Raw genomic sequence first — 23,520 nt, forward strand, 5'->3', positions numbered from 1 at the left:
CTCTGCAGATGGCTGCAAGCCACAGCCACAGATCCAGTTCTGCACCAGAACGTCCGCGATCAAATCACACAAATAGCACAGCGCATTGAGCACTGAGGACAATAGACATCAAACCACAACCGAAAGTGATTCCACCACCATGAGCCAACGAGGCAATCAAACCCTGCAGTGTGGGACCCAAGATCATTGTGCATGCAGCCTGTTACAGCCGTTCCAGACCAGTATTCTTACTTTTTTCTTCTTACTGTTTAATTTATGTTACGTTTTGTATTTTTTTTTGCACAGTAACACGTCGAAGCTGCACCCTCTCTAACATGCTGGTAGAGAGAGTTTTATTTGGATTTTTAGCGCTGGAAATAGTTACATTCCGACACGTCTCATTAGCGGGACAGAAGCATGGTCACGTTGTTTATTCCAGGGACCAGCTGATTGAGCTTATGCCGGCCGGTTTAGCGAACAAAGCGGTGGACACCCTGGCTGAAATCTGGAGGAAAACGCACAGAGGATGCAGAGGAGGATCACAAAGTCAAGGAAAGAGGACCGGGTCGAGACAACAGAGACTTATGGAGAAGAGGAGTTTGGTGGGTAATAAAATGGACGAGTTCACAGCGCTAGCCAGGCGTCAGAGAACATTCCAGGAGTGCAGTGTTATGTGTTTCACTGGAACGGGGCTGCACGAGGACATACCCAATCAAAACTTTTCCATGGACGGCTTCCAGACCGTTCGGGCTGACCGGAAGTGCACTGAGAGCGGTAAGCGTGAAAGAGTTGGGTGCTTACTGTTCTGGTTAACAACGGATGGTGCAATCCAGGTCATATTACGATCGAGGAACGTGTCCGTAGACCGGATATTGAACTTTTTGCTGTTGGACTTCGGCCATATTCCACCGAGACACAACACTGGGCGTCATGGGAGGTTGTTCCTGCCTGTGGCCATCGAACGTGCAGCTCCTCCCGTGGAGGGTCAGACACTCTGAGCCAATAGGCTGGTCCTGGACTTATTTTCCATCTGGCATAGTTTGCATTTTGTTGTTTGATTGTTTGTGGTTTTTGTATTGCTATATTTATGCTCTATTCTTGGTTGGTGTGGCTGTAATGAAACCCAATTTTCCTCAGGATCAATAAAGTATATCTATCTATCTATCTACCTACCCCTGTGCCTTCCGCCGGCAGCAGCGAGAGGGAGACCAGCCAAATACAGTTTTCCGCACTCGTCCTTGTCGATTTTTAATCTTGCTCGACACTTTAATTGGCACAGCGTAACGGAGCCAACAACGGGTTTGTGTTCTGCCATTAGGAATCGACGCAGCGCCCACCCCCAGCGATTGCCGTGGCTGCACCCCATTCTGAGTCCCCCAGGAGATCGCAGAAGTGCCAGATCGTTCACTGGGCCCAAACATACATTCCTAAAACGGGAAATTACTGGCTGCAATCGATTGCTGTTCAGAAGTAGTGCTATATCTAGAAGAAGGAGAGTATTCAGTAGTTTTGTAAGCGGTTTTCAATTTGTCACTGTTGTCAGAAGTACAGAGAACATGAGTTGTAAAGAGCTCTTGAAATTGAATCCATAGGTTGCAGAATCAGTTCAGAGCAGTAGTGAATGAACTTATTCATGTCGGTTCAGAGTGGTAGGGTAATAACTCTTCCTGAACCTGGTGGTGTGGAAACTAAGGCTTTCACATCATTTGCCATAGGTAGCAGTGAGAAGAGGGAATGGCCTGGAGGATGGGGGGCTCTGATGATGGACGCTGCTTTTTTGTGGCAGCGCACCATGTGAATGTGCTCAATGGTGGGGAGGGCATTTTTTGTAATGGACTGGCCTGTATCCACCATTCTGTAGATTTCTTTGTTCCTGGGCATTGGTGCTTCCATACCAGGCCATGATGCAACCAGTTACAATACTCTCCACTCTGCATCTATAGAAGTTCGTCAGTGTTTCTGGTGACACACTGAATCTGTGCAAACTTATAAAGAAGTAGAGAAGCTATGTGCTGGTCCTCCTGATAAGTTAACGCCAAGGATTTTAAAGCTACTGACCCTCCCCGCCTCTGGTTGTTGACATGCTGAATTTGTGTGAGATACTAGGAGGTTGAGCTGGCTGGTGGTGTAGTGGCATCAGTGCTGGACCCTGAGGCGGATGGTCCCAAGTTCGAATCCAGCCAGGTCCCAACCTGGGAAGCAGCAGTATCTGTGCGGAGGAAAGGCCTAACAATCTATTTCCACCTACACTATGCATAGGGTCGCCATGAGTCAATGAGGACTCGACCACAAGGAGGTTACTCCTGTCCATGATGACCTACCTAGGTCCCTCGGCGAGTGAAGAATTCTACAGGTTCTTCCTCATTTAATTTTCTTTGGCACTTCAGATGCAAGTACCAGCCCTCAGATGGGAATCGCACTGGAGGAATGCTGCTTCAACCAGAGATTAAATCCAGCCCCCTCCCCCACCCCTTCCTGCTCTACAGAGGGGAAAGCACAGACTGAGAACATCAGGCAGGTTTAGAGTGATGATTCCCCCAGGCACATAGGGCGTTGGAGTTGTCAGGTTGTGAAGTCATACAAAAATTGTGCCTCACTGCCACCAAAATGCATGGAAGAATTTGTGTAGAGTAATTTTCCCGGTCAGGTCAACTGAAACCCAAAGAGTCCCCCTGCACTTGCAGTCTTGCATTAATTTTTATTTGCTCTGTTTTGGTCTTCTTTGCACATAGATTGTTTATCAGTATTTGCCATGTATAGTTTTTCATAAATTCTAACGTATTTCTTTATTTTTCCAGTAAATTCCAGCAAGAAAATTAATCTCAATGTAGTATCTATCATATATGTACTTCAATGTTCAAAGTAAATTTATTATCGAAGTACGTTTATGTCACCATATACTATCTTGAGTATTCATTTTGATGCAGTCATTCACAGTAAAACAAAGCAATACGATAGAATCAATGAAAAACTACACACAACGACTGCCAAATGACTGATGAAGGGTCTCGGCCTGAAATGTGGACTGGTTATTCCGTTCCATAGATGCCGAGTTCCTCCGGCATTTTGTTTGTCATTCCAGAATCTCTTGTGTTAACGAAATTACTTTGCACTTTGAGCAAGGAAGGAGATAGGTTTGGGGGAACTAGATCAGAAAAGTAATCAAACATTGCAGATGCAGGAAATCTGAAATAAAGACAGAAAGTGCTAGCAATACTCAGCAGGTCAGGCAGCACCTTTCAGATTATAGAACTGAAATATTAACGCTGTATCTCTCTACACAGATCCCCGACTTCCTCACCAGTCAGTGCAGATCACAAAAAGCATCTCCTCCTCACTGACAATCAACACAGGCACACCTCAAGGATCTGTGCTTAGCCCACTGCTCTACTCTCTGTCTACACCCACAACTATGTGGCTAGGCACAGCTCAAATATCGTCTATAAATTTACTGATGACACAAGTATTGTAGGCAGACTTTCAGATGGCGACAAAGAGGCATACAAGAGTGAGAGAGACCTGCTGGTTGAGTGGTGTCACAACAAGATTCTTGCATTCAAAATCAGTAGGACCAAGGAATTAACAGTGGAATTCAGGAAAGGGAAGTCAAGGGAACGCACACCAATCCACATTAAGGAATCAGAAGTGGAAAGGGTGAACAGTTTCAAGTTCCAGGGCGTCAACACCTCTGAGGATCTATCCCAGGCCCAACATATCGATGCAATTACAAGAAAGCACGACAGCATCTATAATTCATTCGTTTGAGGAGACTTGGTATGACACCAAAGACTCTCACAAATTTCCACAGATGTACTGTAGAGAGCATTCTAAATGGCTGCATCTGTCGGGTACAGAGGGGCTACTGCACAAGGTCGGAAAAAGCTGAAGAAAGTTGTAAACTCAGCCAGCTCCATCATGGGCACTAGCCTCCCCAGCATCGAGGACATCTTCAAAAGGCGATGCCTCAAAAGGGCGGCATCCATCATGAAAGACCCCTATCCCCCACCATGCAGGACACGTCCTATTCTCATTGCTACCATCAGGGAGGAGATACAGTAGCCTGAAGAGACACACACTTGACGTTTCAGGGACAGCTTCTTCTTCCCTGACATCACATTTCTGAATGGACAATGAACCCATGTATACTACCTCTATTTTTTCGCTTTCTTTTTGCACTACTTAATTAATAAACATAATTCTTACTCTAATTTATTGATTTTCTATTATGTATTGCAATGTACTCCTGCTCCAAAACAAATTTCACAACATATACCAGTGATATTACACCTGATTCAGATTCAGATGCAGCCTGATCTTCTGAGTACAGGCAGCCCCTGGGTTCTGTCCCTGAAATCCGTTTGCGAGATGATTCTTGTTTTCACAAGTTGGAAACATCTGTTTTCTACAGTAATTGGTACTGTAACACTCAGAATCAGGTTTAATATCACTGACATTTGTCGTGAAATTTGTCATTTTGTGACTACTGTACAGTGCAATTCATAAAAAATACTATAAAGTACAAGAAGAAAAGAAAAGAAAAGAAGCCATTGACTGCAATAAGTAGTGCAAAAAGAGAGTAAAACTAGTGGTGGTGTTCTTGGACGGTTCAGAAATCTGATGGCGGAGTGGAAGCAGTTGTGTCTGAAACGTTGAGTGCATCTCTCCAGGCTCCTGCACTTCCTCGCTGATGGTCGCAATGAGTAGAGGGCGTGTCCCTGGATGATGGGGTTCTTAATGACTGACACTGCCTTTTCCAGGCACCATACGAACACGAGCAATAATTCTTTCATTTCATTGAATAATCACCCTAACGCTCCCCATAATTAACTAATGGAATATATACTGCACCTGGTCATTAATGAATGATGTGAAACATTTGATTATTATTATTATCACCAGTTTGAAAAATGCCCGGGAGAATTTGTAGTTAGTTTTCCCTACTCCAGGTTGATCATGTTTTTTTTAATACATTTCAGAACAGAAACTGGCCTCAATGCCCCTAGATTCTCCCCATGATGAGAATTCAGGGGCTGCTCTGGAGCAGCTGATGACCCAGTGATGAATGTTACAGAGCCCGACAGGTCAATTAGCCAGGGCTTTACATTAATTGGAGCCCATGAACATGTCCAATGTACGATATAACACTGTCCAATCCAATCAGCCATCATCAAACAGCTGCTTAGGACTCAGCAAAGATGTGGCTTTGAAGGGCGACTCTGCTTTTTACAATTATGGTAAAGACAAATCTCCTGAGCAAAAAGCAATTGGACATCAGTAAGGAAGGTACACATTTGGCAATTATATCAGCAGAACCAGTTGTTAAACCTCGCCACTGACTTGCAACAGTTATTCAGTGTCCTTACTCTGTTTGATACAGTTAAGATGAATGTACGTTCCGGATGAAGGATATTCGAGATTCAATACTTAAGTTTACCTATCGTGTGTACATCAAAACATAGAGTGAAATGCATTGTTTTGTGTTAACAGCCATCGCACCAGAGAATATACTGGGGGCAGCCCGCAAGGTCGCCATGCATGCCCGGTATGCTTGGTAGAACAACACAGAACACAACAAGCAATGAAACAACAACAGCAAAACAAGCCCCTTTCCTCCGTCCGTCCCACGCAGACACACAATCCTCTAACCCCAAGTCAGTTTGACTTCCTTGGCCGCCAGTGGACTTGGATTTGGACACGGACATTGGGCCTTTGATGACCCTAGCAGACTCGCAGTCCTGGGCTCTGGCCAATGGGCCACCACTTCCAGACTTCCGATTCAATTAATTTGATATTTCAATAAATCCCATCAACATCGACAAGGGGCACTATTCAGCCTCTCGGGGATACTCTGCCATTCTGCAAGATCATGGCTAAACCATCTCCCAGCTACATGTAGCGACCTCTTTTCTATCCCCTGCAATAACTCAGCTTACCACAATACCCCTCACCTGGCACTGATTTCCAGCACCATGTACATGCCAGACACCGTGGCCCCAGACTCCAAGACCAGCAGAGATTGCAACCCCCCCCCACCTATCAGTTTCCTTAAATGTATTAAAAGGGCCCACTCAATCACCCACCAACCAAAACAATAAGGCAAGCTTGAGTAGCTTCTTGCAGTTTAACCCTTGGCATCCTGAAATCACTAGGTGCATATTACATTCCTATAGGTATTACGTCCCTCCTAGTGCCCTTGGAAAGATGCGCTCAGGGCAGCTTTCAGAAGGGCATTGAGTGTTATCCAGCCACAGAGTCAGAGAGCTACAGCACAAAAACAAGTCATTCAGCCCATTTAGTCTGTGTCAAGCTGTAATTCTGTCTAGTCCCTTCGACACACACCTGGATCATAACCCTCCACATTCTTCCCAGCCGTGTACTTATCCAAGCTTGCAATCAAACCTGCATCCGCCACTTCCGCTGGCAGCTCACTTCACCCACGCACCACCCTCTGAGTGAACTCGTTCCCCCTCAGGTTCCCTTCAAACATTTCACCTTTCACCCCTAATCGATGATCTCTAGTTCTAGTCTCACCCAAGCTCAGTGGAAAAAGCCTGCTTGCATTCACCCGATCTATATCCCTCATCATTTTTTCTATACCTCTATCAAATCTCCCATCGTTCTCCTACACTTTAGGAAATAATGTCTTAACCTAGTCAACCTTTCCCTGTAACTCAAGTCCTGTCAGCATCTGTGTAAATTTCCTCTGCCCTCTTTCAATCTTATTCATAGCTTTCTTGTAGGTAGGTGACAGAATTACACACAATACTCCAAATTTGGCCTAACCAATATTTTGTACAGCTTTAATATAAATCCCATAGCATAACGCGGTTGTTGAAAGTGTGCTCCTTCAGGCAGGTAAAGATCCTATTTATGCCTCATTTGTTCCCATCGCCACTACCTCTCTTTTCCACCATCCAAGCTCTTGTCCTCTAACACAGACCTTCCATCTGTCCTCTCTGAATCTTCCTGCTTTCTCTCTCTGGATTACAGAGCATGTCTTATGAGGACAGGTTGAGTGAAGCAGAGCTTCTCTCTTTGGAACGCAGGAGGATGAGTGGTGACTTGACAGAGGTGTATAAAATGATAAGAGGCAGAGACGAAGTGGACAGTCAAAGACATTTTCACGGGGCGTAAGTGGCTAATGCCAGGGGGCAAAGTTTTAAGTGATTGGAGGAAAGTATATGGGGGATGTCACAGGTCGCTGTTTTATTATACACAGAGAGTGGTGGGTGCGTGGAACATACTGCCATGGGAGGTGGTAGAGTCAGATACATAAGGGACATTTAGGACACTCTTAGGAACATGGATGAAAGGACAATGGAGGTCCATGTGAGAGGGAAGGGTTATATTGATCTTCAAGTAGGTTAAAAGGTTGTCATAACATCATGGACCAAAGGGCCTGTACTGCGCTGTAATGTTCTATATCCTGCAACTTTAGGGGTGAAGCTCCCTCTACACTGTCCCATAACACACTCATGGGGTCAGACACAGAGTGAAGCTCCCTCTACACTGTCCCATCACACACTCTCGGGGTCAGACACAGAGTGAAGCTTCCTCTACACTGTCCCATCACACACTCTCGGGGTCAGACACAGAGTGAAGCTTCCTCTACACTGTCCCATCACACACTCATGGGGTCAGACACAGAGTGAAGCTCCCTCTACACTGTCCCATCACACACTCTCGGGGTCAGACACAGAGTGAAGCTTCCTCTACACTGTCCCATCACACACTCATGGGGTCAGACACAGAGTGAAGCTCCCTCTACACTGTCCCATCACACACTCTCGGGGTCAGACACAGAGTGAAGCTTCCTCTACACTGTCCCATCACACACTCATGGGGTCAGACACAGAGTGAAGCTTCCTCTACACTGTCCCATCATACACTCCCTGGGTCAGACACAGAGTGAAGCTCCCTCTACACTGTCCCATCACACACTCATGGGGTCAGACACAGAGTGAAGCTCCCTCTGCACTGTCCCATCACATACTCATGGGGTCAGACACAGAGTGAAGCTCCCTCTACACTGTCCCATCACACATTCATGGGGTCAGACACAGAGTGAAGCTCCCTCTACCCTCCTGGGGTATTGGACAATGAGGATAGCATTTTATTCTTAAACTATTGTATCTTATATTAGTTAAGAGAAGTTATTATTTTTAAACCTTTTACAAAGCAGAAGACAAATTATTGCACTAAACCTGACGATACTGCGGGAAGAAAACAGTGATTGTACTGGAGAGGGTTCTGGGGAGTGGGGTGTTGCTGACTGAGCTGTACAACAGCAGAGGGACATAGACAGAATGATTTTAAAAGCTTCTGCATAATAGAAATGTACAAAATAAGAAAACACAGGAACAAAGACAGAAGGTTTAGAAGGGTTTGAGGGAAGTATTCTTACACCCAGGGTGGTTGGAATCTGGGACACACTGAGAGAGTGATGACAACAGAAACTCTCACGACATTAAAATCTAGACAATCACTTGAACCTGAAAGGCTACAGACAAGTGCTGGCAATGGAAGATCAAAGCCTCAAGTTCGACTGAAAGTTCGGAAGTCAAACGCGATATCTGGAGCCCTGGCCTCTGTGTGCACTGGGGAAGTTGAGCCCAGTGTCTGCGATCTGCAAATCCACCAGAGGCTGGAGGCCTCAGACTGTCTGCCCAGGGGTTGGAGGACTGTGTGTGTGTGTGGGGGGGTGTGTGTACATGTGTGTGTGTGGGTGTGTGTACATGTGTGTGCAGGGGTGTGTGCAGGGGTGTGTGTGTGTGTGTGTGTGTGTGTGTGTGTGTACGCGGGTGGGTGGGTGGGAGGGAGGATGGGGCTTGTTTTGCTGTTGTTTTGTTACTTGCTATGCTCTGTGTTGTTCAGCCGAACATTGTAGGCATTCTGTTATAGGCATCAGAATGTGTGGCCACACTTGTGGGCTGCCCCCAGCACATCCTTCGGTTGTGTTGGTTGTTTAACACAAACAACGCATTTCCCTCTATGTTTCAGTGTATATGTGAATCGGAATTTGATCGGGATTATAGATGGACGCTCAATGTTAGGCATGGACAATGCAGGCTGATAAAAAGAAAGGCTTTAAAAGTCATGTTAATGACGGGGGAGGGAAGCACACAGAGGTTTAGGGGGGGAATTTCAGACTCAGGGCCCAGGCAACGGAAAAGGTAACACCAGTCGTGGAGAAATTATTCTGGAACAGAGAAAAGTCTTGGAACGAAGAGCACAGGGATTGAAACTGGAGAGGGTGGTGGCTGCGGGGGGAGTTTTGAAATCAAAGGTGAGAAGGTGAGATGTTTTTTTAAACAGATTGCACCACTGCTCACCTAGGAAGCAGGCTGGGAAGGTAGGGGCGAAGTTGGATTAAAAAGAGCTCAGGTGCACGAGTTTTGGATGCCTCGTTTAGAGGGTACAATAAGGCCACGAAATAGAGGAGCAGAATCAGGCAATCATGACTGAAATTCTCCTGCCGTCTCCTTGTAACCCTTAAAACCCCTCACTAATCTCTACTTTAAATAACCTGGCCTCCACAGCCATCTGTGGCAATGAATTCCAGATTCACCACCCTCTAACTAAAAAACTCCTCCTCATCTCTGTTCTAAAGGGATATCCCTCTATTCTGGGGCTGTGCCCTCTGATCCTAGACTCCCCCATTGACAGAAACATCCTCTCCACATCCACTCTATCCAGGACTTTCAGTATGCAATACATTTTAATGAGAATCTCCAGCCTCATCCTTCTGAAGTGCATAGAGTACAGATACAGAGACCCCACCCCCAGTGGTCAGGTCTTTCAGTATTCAGGTGATTTCAGTGAGATTCGCCCCCATCCTGCTGAACTCAGGAGAAGATGCCCACTGGGAATATGCAGGAGTTGTGAAGTGTGGAGACAACGAGGGTGTGGATGGAGGTGGGCCCAGTCAGAAGAGGATACGGAGAGCGGACAGACACTTGTTCAAACTCTCACAGGCTCACTCTGCTCTGGCCGGAGACTTCAACAACAGGCAGGAAAGAATCCCTTACAGTGCCATCTGAAGCTCTTCCTTAAAGATTCGCTGAGCATGAGACAGAATGGGAAAGATCCCTGGACAACCCTTTGGCAAGGAGCTCCAGGTTTGAAGTGCTTCACCTAGAGCCCGTTAGCACAAGTCCCACGTTCCCGCCCCCTCACCAAATCAACACATCTGTATGTCAAACATCTCCATTGCATAAGTTAAAAGGCTATTCAAAATGATATAAATAATGTAATGATGTTAAATGGGAAGATTTCAGCATTGAATCATAACCACATCCCAGGGTAGGAACGAGAGAGAGGATTAGAGCTGGAGTAGGAAAGGCACCAGCTCGTCACACTGCAGGTAGCTAATAAAAGCCAGCATTTTATTGCCATCGTTTAGTCAGACGCTTTCAATTCATCACTCTAACCTGCTCCTTTCAACACCAATGGCAGACCTGTCCCCATCGGTACCGTACCCTGGTGTTATACAGTGACAGACCCGTCCCCACCGGTACTGTACCCTGGTGTTATACAGTGACAGACCCATCCCCACTGGTACTATACCCCGGTGTTATACAGTGACAGACCCATCCCCACCGGTACTATACCCCGGTGTTATACAGTGACAGACCCATCCCCACCGGTACTATACCCCGGTGTTATACAGTGACAGACCCATCCCCACCGGTACTGTACCCCAGTGTTATACAGTGACAGACCCATCCCCACCGGTACTGTACCCGGTGTTATACAGTGACAGACCCATCCCCACCGGTACTATACCCCAGTGTTATACAGTGACAGACCCATCCCCACCAGTACTGTACCCCAGTGTTATACAGTGACAGACCCATCCCCACCAGTACTATACCCCAGTGTTATACAGTGACAGACCCATCCCCACCGGTACTGTACCCGGTGTTATACAGTGACAGACCCATCCCCACCGGTACTGTACCCCAGCATTATACAGTGACAGACCCATCCCCACCGGTACTGTACCCCAGCGTTATACAGTGACAGACCCGTCCCCACCGGTACCGTACCCCGGTGTTATACAGTGACAGACCCGTCCCCACCGGTACTGTACCCGGTGTTATACAGTGACAGACCCATCCCCACCGGTACCGTACCCCGGTGTTATACAGTGACAGACCCGTCCGCACCGGTACTGTACCCCAGAGTTATACACTGACAGACCCATCCCCACCGGTACTGTATCCCAGTGTTATACAATGACAGACCCGTCCCCACTGGTACTGTACCCTGGTGTTATACAGTGACAGACCCATCCCCACCGGTACTGTACCCCAGAGTTATACGGTGACAGACCTGTCTCCACTGGTACCGTACCCCGGTGTTATACAGTGACAGACCCGTCCCCACCAGTACCGTACCCCAGTGTTATACAGTGACAGACCCGTCCCCACCGGTACTGTACCCGGTGTTATACAGTGACAGACCCGTCCCCACCGGTACTATACCCCGGTGTTATACAGTGACAGACCCATCCCCACCGGTACCGTACCCCAGTGTTATACAGTGACAGACCTGTCCCCACTGGTACTGTACCTGGTGTTATACAGTGACAGACCTGTCCCCACCGGTACTATACCCCAGTGTTTTACAGTGACAGACCTGTCCCCACCGGTACTGTACCCCAGAGTTATACAGTGACAGACCCATCCCCACCGGTATTGTACCCCAGAGTTATACAGTGACAGACCCATCCGCACCGGCACCGCACCCCAGTGTTATACAGTGACAGACCCATCCCCACTGGTACTGTACCCTGGTGTTATACAGTGACAGACCCATCCCCACTGGTACCGTACCCCAGTGCTATACAGTGACAGACTTATCCCCATCAGTACTGTACCCCAGTGTTATACCTATCCCACAGGTACTGTACCCCAGTATACAACTTTCTTCACTAGTACCGTACCCTAATCTTGTACAGTGACAAACCCATCCTCACTGGTAATGTAGCATAGTGCTACGTACAGATACACTCATGCCTAGCCAGTCCATCAGATGCATGTATTCACTCTCAGACACACATTATTGTGTAACTGCTCTCTGCCTTCCCACAGCTGATAGTAAGCTCCACGCCACAGGATTAACGATCACAATGCCATCGCCCTACGTTAAATACAATAGCAAAAGTGCGCCAGTCTGTGAGCGGCTGTCCATTATATATGATCCCATAAAACTGACTTTACAATCGACCTTTAAACAAAAGCACAATAATCCCCAGGAGCACCACTGCAGGCTTAGGGAAAAAACACAGTGGCTTAAGACAAGAGCTTGGCACTGACCACTGAGGGGAAGGCAGAAACCTCCTCCAAGAGTGAGGGACGGTGGTTAATTGCCGCAGTTAACAGGGCTTGTGGGGGATCATCAGCACAGCTTCGACAGAGAGTTTAATTGTGCACAGTGCTCTCTTGATAGGGACTGGTCTATTTGAGAAGGTATTACCCCGGAGACCTCATCATACCAAAAGCTTTACTGAAGATTGCAGTCACAAACAGAAAGGTTCTGGTTTGGGGGTGATCTTGAGGAGAGAAGCGCTGGTAATCAACTGTCATTGAGGGAGGGGATGCCAAGGATAAGGCACGTTTACCCTACAAACTCCTGTGTGACATCTTCCCCCCCCCCATTGACACCACTCCCTAATATCACTGCCATTGACATCACCACTGAATGACATCACCCCCTCCCACTGACTCCCGAATATCACTGCTATTGACAACACCCCCTCCCACTGATCCCGAATATCACTGCTGTTGACATCACCCCCTCCCACTGACTCCCGAATATCACTGCTATTGACATCACCCCCTCCCACTGACTCCCGAATATCACTGCTATTGACAACACCCCCTCCCACTGACTCCCGAATATCACTGCTGTTGACATCACCCCCTCCCATTGACTCCCGAAAATCACTGCTATTGACAACACCCCCTCCCACTGACTCCAGAATATCACTGCTGTTGACATCACCCCCTCCCATTGACTCCCGAATATCACTGCTATTGACAACTCCCCCTCCCACTGACTCCCGAATATCACTGCTATTGACAACACCCCCTCCCACTGACTCCCGAATATCACTGCTGTTGACATCACCCCCTCCCACTGACTCCCGAATTTCACTGCTATTGACAACACCCCCTCCCACTGACTCCCGAATATCACTGCTGTTGACATCACCCCCTCCCACTGACTCCCGAATTTCACTGCTGTTGACATCACCACTGAATGACATCACTCCCTCCCAGTGACTCCCTAATATCACTGAATGACATCACCCCCTCCCACTGACTCCCGAATATCACTGCCTCATGGAGATGTAAGAGACTGAAGCTGGATTCAGGAGGAAGACAAAATACGCAGTGAGCCAAGCCACTTCTGTAGAGGGAAATGGACAGCCCACATTTCTGGTTTGTGACCCTTCATCAGGACTTATTCCCCTGTAATGAAGCCACTCGCTACGTTCATTCACCCCCCCCCCCCCATAACCGATCACACGCAAAATGATGCTGGAGAAACTCAGCAGGTCAGGCAGCATCTATGGAGGGGAAGAGACAGTCAAAGCTTCAGACTGAGTCAGATGCTGATAAAGGGTCTCCACCCAAAATGCCAGCAGTTCATTCCCCTTCATAAGCAGGTCAGGCAGCATCTCCAGCATTGTGTGTGTGTGTGTGTGTGTGTGTGTGTGTGTGTGTTGCTCTGGACTTTCAGCATGTACGGAATCCCTTGTGCCAAGCAGGCATCACGTACAGCAAATACTAGCTCATTTGTGGATTCACTCCCCATTTGAATAGGCTTTCTAATACACACACACACACACACAGATTCACAAGAACTCAGTGTATTGATCTTATGATATAAAACAAATGAAGATGAAGACACCTACCGATTTCACAATGAATGTTATCTTTGAAATAACAAAGTATTACATAAAAGGTAAATTTATTATTCAAGTCCATTCAGCCCATCTAGATTGTGGTCCTACTTGACCCACTGAGTGGCTGCTCCTGCCACCAACACAAACACAAGCGATTTCTGCAGATGCTGGAAATCCAGAGTAACACACAAAGGAGCTCAGCAGGTCAGGCAGCGTCTACAGAGGGGAATAGACAGTCACAGTTTCAGGCCAAGACCCTTCACCACGACTGGAAAGGAAGTGGGATGAAGCCAGAAACATTAACTCTTTATTCCTCTCCACAGATGTTGTCTGATATGCCGAGTTCCTTCAGCATTTTGTGTGTGTTACTTGCAGCCACCGCATCCTCAGGTTGTGCTGGCTGTTAATCCAAATGGCACATTTCACTGTATGTCTCAAAGTGCATGTGATAAACAGATGAATCTGAACCCACTCTCTAAACCAGTACCTCATTCACACTCTCTATCGTTTACTTTTCTCCCCTCTTCCCTAGGTGCGGTGAAATCTATTTCAGACCTCTCAGCGTCGGCCGCAATACATCTTATCTGTCAAAAGGAATGGTGCCAAACTCCCCACCCCCTTCACTCGCAGTGACAATATTAAATTGGTGACACTGCAACCATCAGCCCTCCCCAGAGACCCTCTGTCTCAGAATGTGGCCCCTTCCCCTGACATGGTTAACCTGGAACTCTGAGGAGTGTGTGGAAGTGTGAGTGTTAGTACGGGAGTGAGTGTAGTGTTTATATGGGTGTGTGTGTATATATGTGTTGTACAAGAGAGAGTGGGTGTATGTGTAGGGGAGGGAGAAAGATTTACTTTGAACTTTGTGAAGGAAGAAGTGAAGAGAGGGGGTGGGGCAGACTATTAATTCCTCTTGAGCAGAACATCGACTGTTTATTCTCTGCCATAGATGTTGCCTGACCTGAGCTCCTCCAGCAATTTTGTGTTTGTTGCTCTGGACTTCCAGCATCTGCAGAATCTCCTGTGTCTATTAACTCCTCTTTCCAGGTGAAGTGAATCAAAACAACGTTTAAAAAGCGAGAAGCGAACAGGAACCTTTATTTCACCCGAGGACGTACGTTTCTGTAGCGCCTTTCTCATCATGCCAAAACGCATTACCGCCATTGTTGTGATGTACGTAACTTTGCAACTAATTCATACACAAGCAACATCACACAAGCGAAGAAGTCATTATAAAACACCCCGTTTTTATATAAAAAAAAGAAAGGCTAATCAAGACCTCAGAATTCCCCCAGTCGGAGCAAACAGCAGCACAGGATGTCTTCTCCGAATCGGGGAATCCCTCCCTCGGTCAGTCTCTGGGATCTGAGCGAGCATTTGAAACTCCAACCGAAAAATCTAAGCTTAAAAAATCAAAGCTTAAGAAACCAAGGTGTCAATTCGCAAGCTAATTCTGAAGAGAAAGAGGCGCCCGCTGAGTCACAGAAACATAACAACCTCATCAGCAACAAAGTATCCTTCAAAACACAGCGGGCTTATTTTGCGGAGGTACTTTGTATCTGAAAATATCTTTCCAGGAAGATATTTTAAGAAACAAAGTAACTACTTCGCAGTAAACACTCTGCGTCTTGAAAGTGCTATTCTTTAAGCGGAAAAGTGTGAAATCCCGATGTTTATCTGCCGAAAGGCGAAGTGTGCCGAGAGCCCCGGCGCTGCCTGGAGTGCGGGCTGAAGAGCGGGACGTTTCGGGGTCTCGGTCACTCACCTTGCCCTGTTGATCCTCGGGGGATCCGGGCGATTTACCGCAGTTTTTCTCGGGGTTTTCTACTTTGATGAGCCGGTGTTTCGGCGAGATGTACCTGACCTCGGCGGCGCCTTTCTTGACGGGGTTGGGGAGCGGGCAAGAGCTGGCACCGCAGCCCGGAGCCGGAGCGCCGCAGCCCCGGGAGCCGGTGTAAGGGTCCTCGAAGTCCCGCTCTTTCTGCAGCTTGTAAGCGGCCAGGATGTCGGGCTGCCCGGCCGAGCGCAGTCGGTAGTCGGGTTTGGGGGGCTGCGGAGGACCCTTGTTGCTCTTGAAGATCAAGTGCTCCTTGAACCATTTGGCCATCGCTGCAGCCGCGCATCGCTCTGCCCGGCCGGTCCCGTCGGAGCCTCCGCCGACTGGCGCCGCCGATCCTCGCACACGGGCGGCGGGGGCAGCGGGGCCGCCGGCGCCGCCTGCAGGCCGAGCGGCTCCTTACAGCCGACTGAGGGATGGGGAGGGCAGTGAGGGATGGGGAGGGAAATGAGGGATGGGGAAGGCAATGAGGGATGGGGAGGGCAATGAGGGATGGGGAGGACAATGAGGGATGGGGAGGGCAATGAGGGATGGGGAGGGAAATGAGGGATGGGAAAGGCAATGAGGGATAGGGGAGGAGGGATGGAGGAGGAAGTGGAGGGATGAAGGGAACTAGCGGGATAGAGGGAAGTGGAGGGATAGAGGGAAGAGAAAGGATGGAGGGCTGGAGGAAAAAGTCGATGGATGGGGAAGTGAAGTGGAGGTTATGGAGAGAGAAATGGAGTGAGGGAGGGGAAGTGGAGGAATGAAGGGAGCGAGCAGGGTAGAGGGATGGGGAGGGAAGTGGAGGTTATGGAGGGAGAAATAGAGGGATGGGGAAGGAAAGTGGAGGGATTGGGAAGGTTTGGAGGGGAGAGGGGAGGGAGAGGGGGAAGGAGAGGGAGAGGGGGAAGGAAAGGGAGGGGGGAGGGGAGAGGGAGAGGGGAAGGAAAGGGAGGGGGGAGGGGAGAGGGGGAAGGAAAGGGAGAGGGGGAAGGAAAGGGAGAGGGGGAGGGGAGAGGGGGAGGGGAGAGGGGGGGGGGAGAGGGGGGGAGGGGGGAGGGGAGAGGGAGGGAGAGGGGGGAGGGGAGAGGGGGGAGGGGAGAGGGAGGGAGAGGGGGGAGGGGAGAGGGAGGGGAGGGGGGGAGAGGGAGGGGGAGAGGGAGGGAAAGGGGGAGAGGGGGAGAGGGAGGGAAAGGGAGGGAAAGGGAGGGAGGGAGGGAGGGAAAGGGAGGGAGGGAGGGAGGGAAGGGAGGGAGGGAGGGAGGGAGGGAAAGGGAGGGAGGGAGGGAGGGAGGGAAAGGGAGGGAGGGAGGGAGGGAAAGGGAGGGAGGGAGGGAGGGAGGGAAAGGGAGGGAGGGAGGGAGGGAGGGAAAGGGAGGGAGGGGGAGAGGGAGGGAGGGAGGGGGAGAGGGAGGGAGGGAGGGGGAGAGGGAGAGGGAGGGAGGGAGGGAGGGAAAGGGAGGGAGGGAGGGAGGGAGGGAAAGGGAGGGAAAGGGAGGGAGGGAGGGAAAGGGAGGGAGGGAGGGAGGGAAAGGGAGGGAGGGAGGGAGGGAAAGGGAGGGAGGGAGGGAGGGAGGGAAGGGAGGGAGGGAGGGAGGGAGGGGGGAAAGGGAGGGAGGGAGGAAAGGGAGGGAGGGGGGAAAGGGAGGGAGGGAGGGGGGAAAGGGAGGGAGGGAGGGGGGAAAGGGAGGGAGGGAGGGGGGAAAGGGGGGAGGGAGGGAGGGGGGAAGGGGGGAGGGAGGGAGGGGGGAAAGGGGGGAGGGAGGGAAAGGGGGAGAGGGGGGAGAGGGAGGGAAAGGGAGGGAGAGGGAAGGGAGGGAGGGAGGGAGAGGGAAGGGAGGGAGGGAAGGGAGGGAGGGAGAGGGAAGGGAGGGAGGGAGGGAGAGGGAAGGGAGGGAGGGAGGGAGAGGGGAGGGAGGGAGAGGGAAGGGAGGGAGGGAGGGAGAGGGAGGGAGGGAGGGAGGGAGAGGGAAGGGAGGGAGGGAGGGAGAGGGAAGGGAGGGAGGGAGGGAGAGGGAAGGGAGGGAGGGAGGGAGAGGGAAGGGAGGGAGGGAGGGAGAGGGAAGGGAGGGAGGGAGGGAGAGGGAAGGGAGGGAGGGAGGGAGGGAGGGAGAGGGAAGGGAGGGAGGGAGGGAGAGGGAAGGGAGGGAGGGAGGGAGAGGGAAGGGAGGGAGGGAGGGAGAGGGAAGGGAGGGAGAGGGAAGGGAGGGAGGGAGGGAGAGGGAAGGGAGGGAGGGAGGGAGAGGGAAGGGAGGGAGGGAGGGAGAGGGAAGGGAGGGAGGGAGGGAGAGGGAAGGGAGGGAGGGAGGGAGAGGGAAGGGAGGGAGGGAGGGAGAGGGAAGGGAGGGAGGGAGGGAGAGGGAAGGGAGGGAGGGAGGGAGAGGGAAGGGAGGGAGGGAGGGAGAGGGAAGGGAGGGAGGGAAGGGAGGGAGGGAAGGGAGGGAGAGAGGGAAGGGGAAGGAATTGGGGAGAGAGAGGAGGAGGGGAGGGAAGGTGAGGGGATGGGAGGTAGAGGGGAAGAAGGAAGGGGTGGGGAAGCAAAGAGAGGGGGAGAGGGAGGGACATGTGGGGAGGGGAAGTGAGGGGGAGGGGAGGGGAAGGGGAGGGGAGGGGAAGGGGAGGGGAGGGGAAGGGGGGGGAAAGGGAGGGGGAGGGGAAGTGAGGGGGAGGGGTTAGGGGAGGGGAGGGGAAGCGGAGGGAAAGGGAGGGGGAGGGGAGGGTGGGGAAGCAAAGAGAGGGGGAGAGGGAGGGACATGTGGGGAGGGGAAGTGAGGGGGAGGGGTTAGGGGAGGGGAGGGGAAGGGGAGGGGAGGTGATGGGGAGGGGATGGGGAGGTGATGGGGGGAGGGTAGGGGAGGTGATGGGGAGGGGGAGGGTAGGTGATGGGGAGGGGGAGGGTAGGGGAGGTGATGGGGAGGGGGAGGGGAGGTGATGGGGAGGGGGAGGGAAGGGGAGGGGAAGGGAAGGTGAGGGGGGGAAGGAAGAGGGGGAAGAGTGGAGGGGATGGGGATAGGGGAGGGGATGGGATAGGGGAGGGTTGGAGGGGGAGGAGGGGGAGGGGGAGGAGGGGGAGGGGGGAGGGGGAGGGGGGAGAGGGGAGGGGGGAGATGGGAGGGGGTAGAGGGGGAGAGGGAGAGGGTAGAGGGGGAGAGGGTAGAGGGGAGGGGGGAGGGGGAGGGGGGAGGGGGAGGGGGAGGGGGGAGGGGAGAGGGAGGGGGAGGGGGAGAGGGGAGAGGAGGGGGAGAGGGGAGAGGAGGGGAGAGAGGGGAGGGGGGAGAGGGGAGGGGGAGGGGAGGGGGGAGGAGAGGGGAGAGGAGGGGGGAGGGGAGAGGAGGGGGAGGGGAGGGGAGAGGAGGGGGAGGGGAGGGGAGAGGAGAGGGGGAGAGGAGAGGGGGAGAGGAGAGGGGGAGAGGAGAGGGGGAGAGGAGAGGGGGAGAGGAGGAGAGGGGGAGAGGAGGAGAGGGGGAGAGGAGGGGAGGGGGAGAGGAGGGGGGGAGAGGGGGAGGAGGGGGGGAGAGGGGGAGGAGAGGGGGAGAGGGGGAGGGGGAGAGGAGGGGGGGAGAGGGGGAGGAGGGGGGGAGAGGGGGAGGAGAGGGGGAGAGGGGGAGGAGGAGAGGGAGAGGGGGAGAGGGGAGGGGAGGGGGAGAGGGGAGGGGAGGGGGGAGGGGAGGGGGAGAGGGCAGGGGGAGGGGGGAGGGGAGGGGGAGAGGGGAGAGGAGGGGGGGAGGGGGAGAGGGGAGAGGAGGGGGAGAGGGGAGAGGGGAGAGGGGAGAGGAGAGGGAGAGAGGAGGGGGGAGAGGAGAGGGAGAGAGGAGGGGAGGGGAGGGGATGGGGAGGGGGAAAGTGGAGGGGAGGGGAGGGGAGGGGGAGAGTGGAGGAGTGGTGAAGGGGAGACGGGGAGGGGAGGGGGAGAGGGGGAGAGGGGGAGAGGGGAGGGGAGAGGAGGGGGAGAGGGGAGAGGAGAGGGGAGAGAGGAGAGGGAGAGAGGAGAGGGAGAGAGGAGAGGGAGAGAGGAGAGGGAGAGAGGAGAGAGGAGAGGGAGAGAGGAGGGGGAGAGGGGAGAGGGGAGAGAGGAGGGGGAGAGGGGAGAGAGAGGAGGGGGAGAGGGGAGAGGAGGGGGAGAGGGGAGAGGGGAGAGGAGGGGGAGAGGGGAGAGGAGAGGGGGAGAGGAGGGGAGGGGACGGGGAGGGGGAAAGTGGAGGGGAGGGGAGGGGGAGAGTGGAGGAGAGGTGAGCGGGAGACGGGGAGGGGAGGTGAGGGGGGGAGGGGAGGGGCGGGGATGGGCAGGGGAGGGGGAAGGGGAAGGGAAGGGGAGGGGGAGGGAGGGTGTACATTCAGCCAGAGACTCATTCCACCGAGATGCAACACAGAGCGTCATAGGAAGTCATTCCTGCCTGTGGCCATCAAACTTTACAACTCCTCCCTTGGAGGCTCAGACACCCTGAGCTGATAGGCTGGTCCTGGACTTATTTCATAATTTACTGGCATAATTTACATTTACTATCTAACTATTTATGGTTCTATTACTATTTATTATTTATGGTGCAACTGTAACAAAAAACAATTTCCCCCGGGATCGATAAAGTATGACTATGACTATGGAACATCGTGGGTCAAAGGGCCTGTTCCTGTACTGTAGTGTTCCATGGTCTATCTGACCCTCCCTCTAGACTCCCGTGGCTCCATCAATCTACAGTGAGAATTCTTTTCCATTCCATTATTCTCCACTACTTTCTTGCTCCCTTATTCCTTCCTCCATCCCGGTCTCTTCAAAGTCAGAGTTGAACGCGTTGGTTCAAGAATGAAAGAATCGAAAGGAAGTAGCTGTTGTTGAGCCTTCCCTCCCAACCATTGCCCCTCCTTCCCCAACTCTCAACCTCTCTCCATCCCCTGCTCTCTGTCCCCTTCCCTCACTCAACTGCCCTCACTCCTTCTCCTTCCTCCTCCCACCCTCTTGGTGTGGGAATTCCGGCTTCCGTGCCTCCTGCTCAACGGGAGATTCAAGGTGGCATAGTGGTGAGGATCTTTGATGATGGATGTTGCCTTCTTGAGGCACCGTCAAGCTACCAAAGATCATGACAAGCTTGGTTTCACCATAAAACCAGGGCGAACCAGAAGGGTCAGACCAGTTACGCTCACAGATCTTGATTTTGCAGGTGACGTAGTCCTGCTCTCTGACCAGATGGAGGAAGCACAGCAGCTACTGACAAAAGTGGAAATTGAACGCAATAGAGTTGGACTTCACCTAAACGCTAAAAAGACAGAGTACATGGCGTTTATCTGCGACCAAGGTACTCTCAAGACCGTAAAGAATGATACCATTAGAAAAGTCTTTGATTACAAGTATCTCGGGTCAAGAATGATGAGTTCGGAGAAGGACATAAAGATAAGGAAGGTGCTGGCGTGGAGGACTATGAACGACATGAAGAAAATCTGGAAGTCGAACCTGACCAGAGGGCTTAAAGAAAGGATTTTCATAGCAGTCATAGAATACATTGTCACGTACGGATGTGAGATGTGGACACTCACCAAGACGATGTGAAAGTCTCTAGATGGTTGCTATACACAAATGCTCCGGATGGCTCTTGATGTGAGTTGGCAACAGCACATGACGAACGTCGAGCTCCATGACGACCTACCGATGCTCACCACTAAAATCGAGGTGAGAAGACTGCAACTAGCGGGGCACTGTCTACGCCACCCCGAGCTACCTGCCAGCCTAGTCATCATATGCGAGCCCAAGCACGTGAGGATGAACCCTGGGCACCCTCCCAAGACTATGGTCAACACGCTCCTAGAGGACAGCAGCGTGGCTAATGTAGATGAACTGAACACACTGATGAGGGAGAGGGAGAAGTGGAGAGTCTGTCATCGTGCCCAAGGCTGGCCCCCTAGGCCTGAGTTGACGTAGTAGTTTTTGAGGCAGTACCTCTTGTGGATGCCGATGGTTGGGGAGTGAACTGCCCGTGATATATTGAGCAGAGTTCATACCCTCTACAACTTCTTGGGAGTGAGGTGATGGAAGTGAACCCTCCCCATTGCCATTAATCCTTGAAGACAATTGGCTCATGTGTTTGTTCAGCAGGCTTGCTATATCTCACTCCTGTACGCGATGGAAGCTGGCACGCTGCGATGAACAAGTGAAAGGCAAGATTAAAATTCCAGCTCTCACTGTGTGCATAAGTAAACAAGGTTTTATAGGGAGTGTGAGTGAATTAAATTGCATTCAAGCACAGAATCTGGTGAGAGATATCAAAAGTTAGTCTGAGCAGAGAGATTACTGAGGATTATTTCCGTCCACATACACTCTGCATTATGTATGGATGTAAGTGACTGCAAAGTATGACTGTGAAATACACTTTATTATGTACCTCCTGTTCTCATTAGTACTCCACATCCTTATATCACAGCACAACTGTCATAACCAGTTCCCAGCATAAGCTCCAATTGTCCACATGAGTGTGTCAACTACACAAATCAAGGTCTGACAAGTAAGGGTGAATAACCAGGTGGGTGGTTCCTGATAGCCCCAGTTCATGGATGAACTTTGCAAAATTCCACATGCTGGAGTGTAGCTACAAGCAGCACTGGGGCCTCGGGGACTGTATTGGCTCCCTTTCTGTTTGCCCTGTATACCTCAGACTTCAGGTACAACCTTTTTCCCCGTGTACCTTGGACTTAAGATACAACTCTGAGTCACGTTATCTGCAGAAATTCTCTGATGACCCAGCAATAGTTGGGTGTATAAAGGGAGGATGGGAGGATGAATACAGGGCCCTGGTGGAGGATTTTGTCAAACGGTGCAAGCTGAATCATCTGCAGCTCAACATCAGTAAGACAAAGGAGATGGTGATGGACTTTATGAAGACTAAGCCTGCACTGCTCCCTGATATTACTGATGGTGAGGACCTACAAGTACCTGAGGATGCTCCTGGATGACAGACTTGGGTGGAGCACCAGCACAGAGGCTGTGTACAAGAAGGGCCAGAGTCGCTTCTACTTCCTGAGGAGACTGAGGTCCTTTGGAGTATGCAGGCCTCTCCTTCACATGTTCCACCAGTCTGTTGTCGCCAGTAGAATGTTCTATGCAGTGGTGTGCTGGGGCAATGGCATCAACACAGATGATGCCAACAGGCTCAGTAAACTGATTAGAAAGGCTGGCTCTGTTATAGGAGTCAAACTGGACATACTGGAGGCTGTGGTAGAACAAAGGACCCTACGGAAAATCCTGGCAATTCTGGACAATGTTTCTCACCCTCTGCATGCCACCTTGGCTGAACAGGAGCACTTTTAGTGATGGACTAAGACAATTGTGCCGCTCCAAACAGCGCTGTATGAGGTCATTCTTACCCTCAGCCATTAGGCTCTATAATGAGTCAACCTATCGCCGGGGAAGTGATGACCCCCTCCTTTTAGACTGTTTGTAGTAACTTATTTTTTTTATTCGTTCTACTTCTCTTCTAATATTTATATCTGTGCACTTGTAATGCTGCTGTGACACTGTAATTTCCTTTGGGATCAGTAAAGTATCTATCTAAGCAACACACACACAAAATGCTGGAGAAACTCAGCAGGTCAGTCAGCATCTATTGGAAAAAAAAATACAGTCCTTCTGAAAGGTCTCAGCCCAAAATGTTCACTGTACTCTTTTCCATAGATGCTGCATGGCCTGCTGAGTTCCTCCAGCATTTTGTATGTGTTGCTTTGGATTTCCAGCAGCTGCAGATTTTCTCTTTTCTACCTGTCTATCTACTGGACACTCACCCAGAGAACCCTGCTTTTAACAAATCAGTGCTCCCACATGGCT

At 51.1% G+C, this 23,520-nt stretch overlaps 1 protein-coding gene across 4 annotated transcripts in view; it reads right to left on the minus strand.

The window, feature by feature from the left end:
- LOC134358324 (SH2 domain-containing adapter protein F-like) overlaps positions 1-16,057 on the minus strand; it is a 257,415-nt gene extending 241,358 nt beyond the window's left edge. For 3 of the 4 annotated variants that reach the window (XM_063070438.1, XM_063070437.1, XM_063070435.1), the window contains exon 1: positions 15,660-16,057. In XM_063070438.1, coding sequence (XP_062926508.1) covers positions 15,660-16,001 — 342 coding nt within the window. In that variant the 5' untranslated portion in view covers positions 16,002-16,057. The remainder of the gene's footprint in view (positions 1-15,659) is intronic. The other variant, XM_063070436.1, reaches the window with a different exon arrangement.
- Between the last annotated feature and the right edge of the window lie 7,463 nt (positions 16,058-23,520).

Source organism: Mobula hypostoma, chromosome 18 (assembly GCF_963921235.1).
Source record: "Mobula hypostoma chromosome 18, sMobHyp1.1, whole genome shotgun sequence".
NCBI classification, from domain to species: domain Eukaryota; kingdom Metazoa; phylum Chordata; class Chondrichthyes; order Myliobatiformes; family Myliobatidae; genus Mobula; species Mobula hypostoma.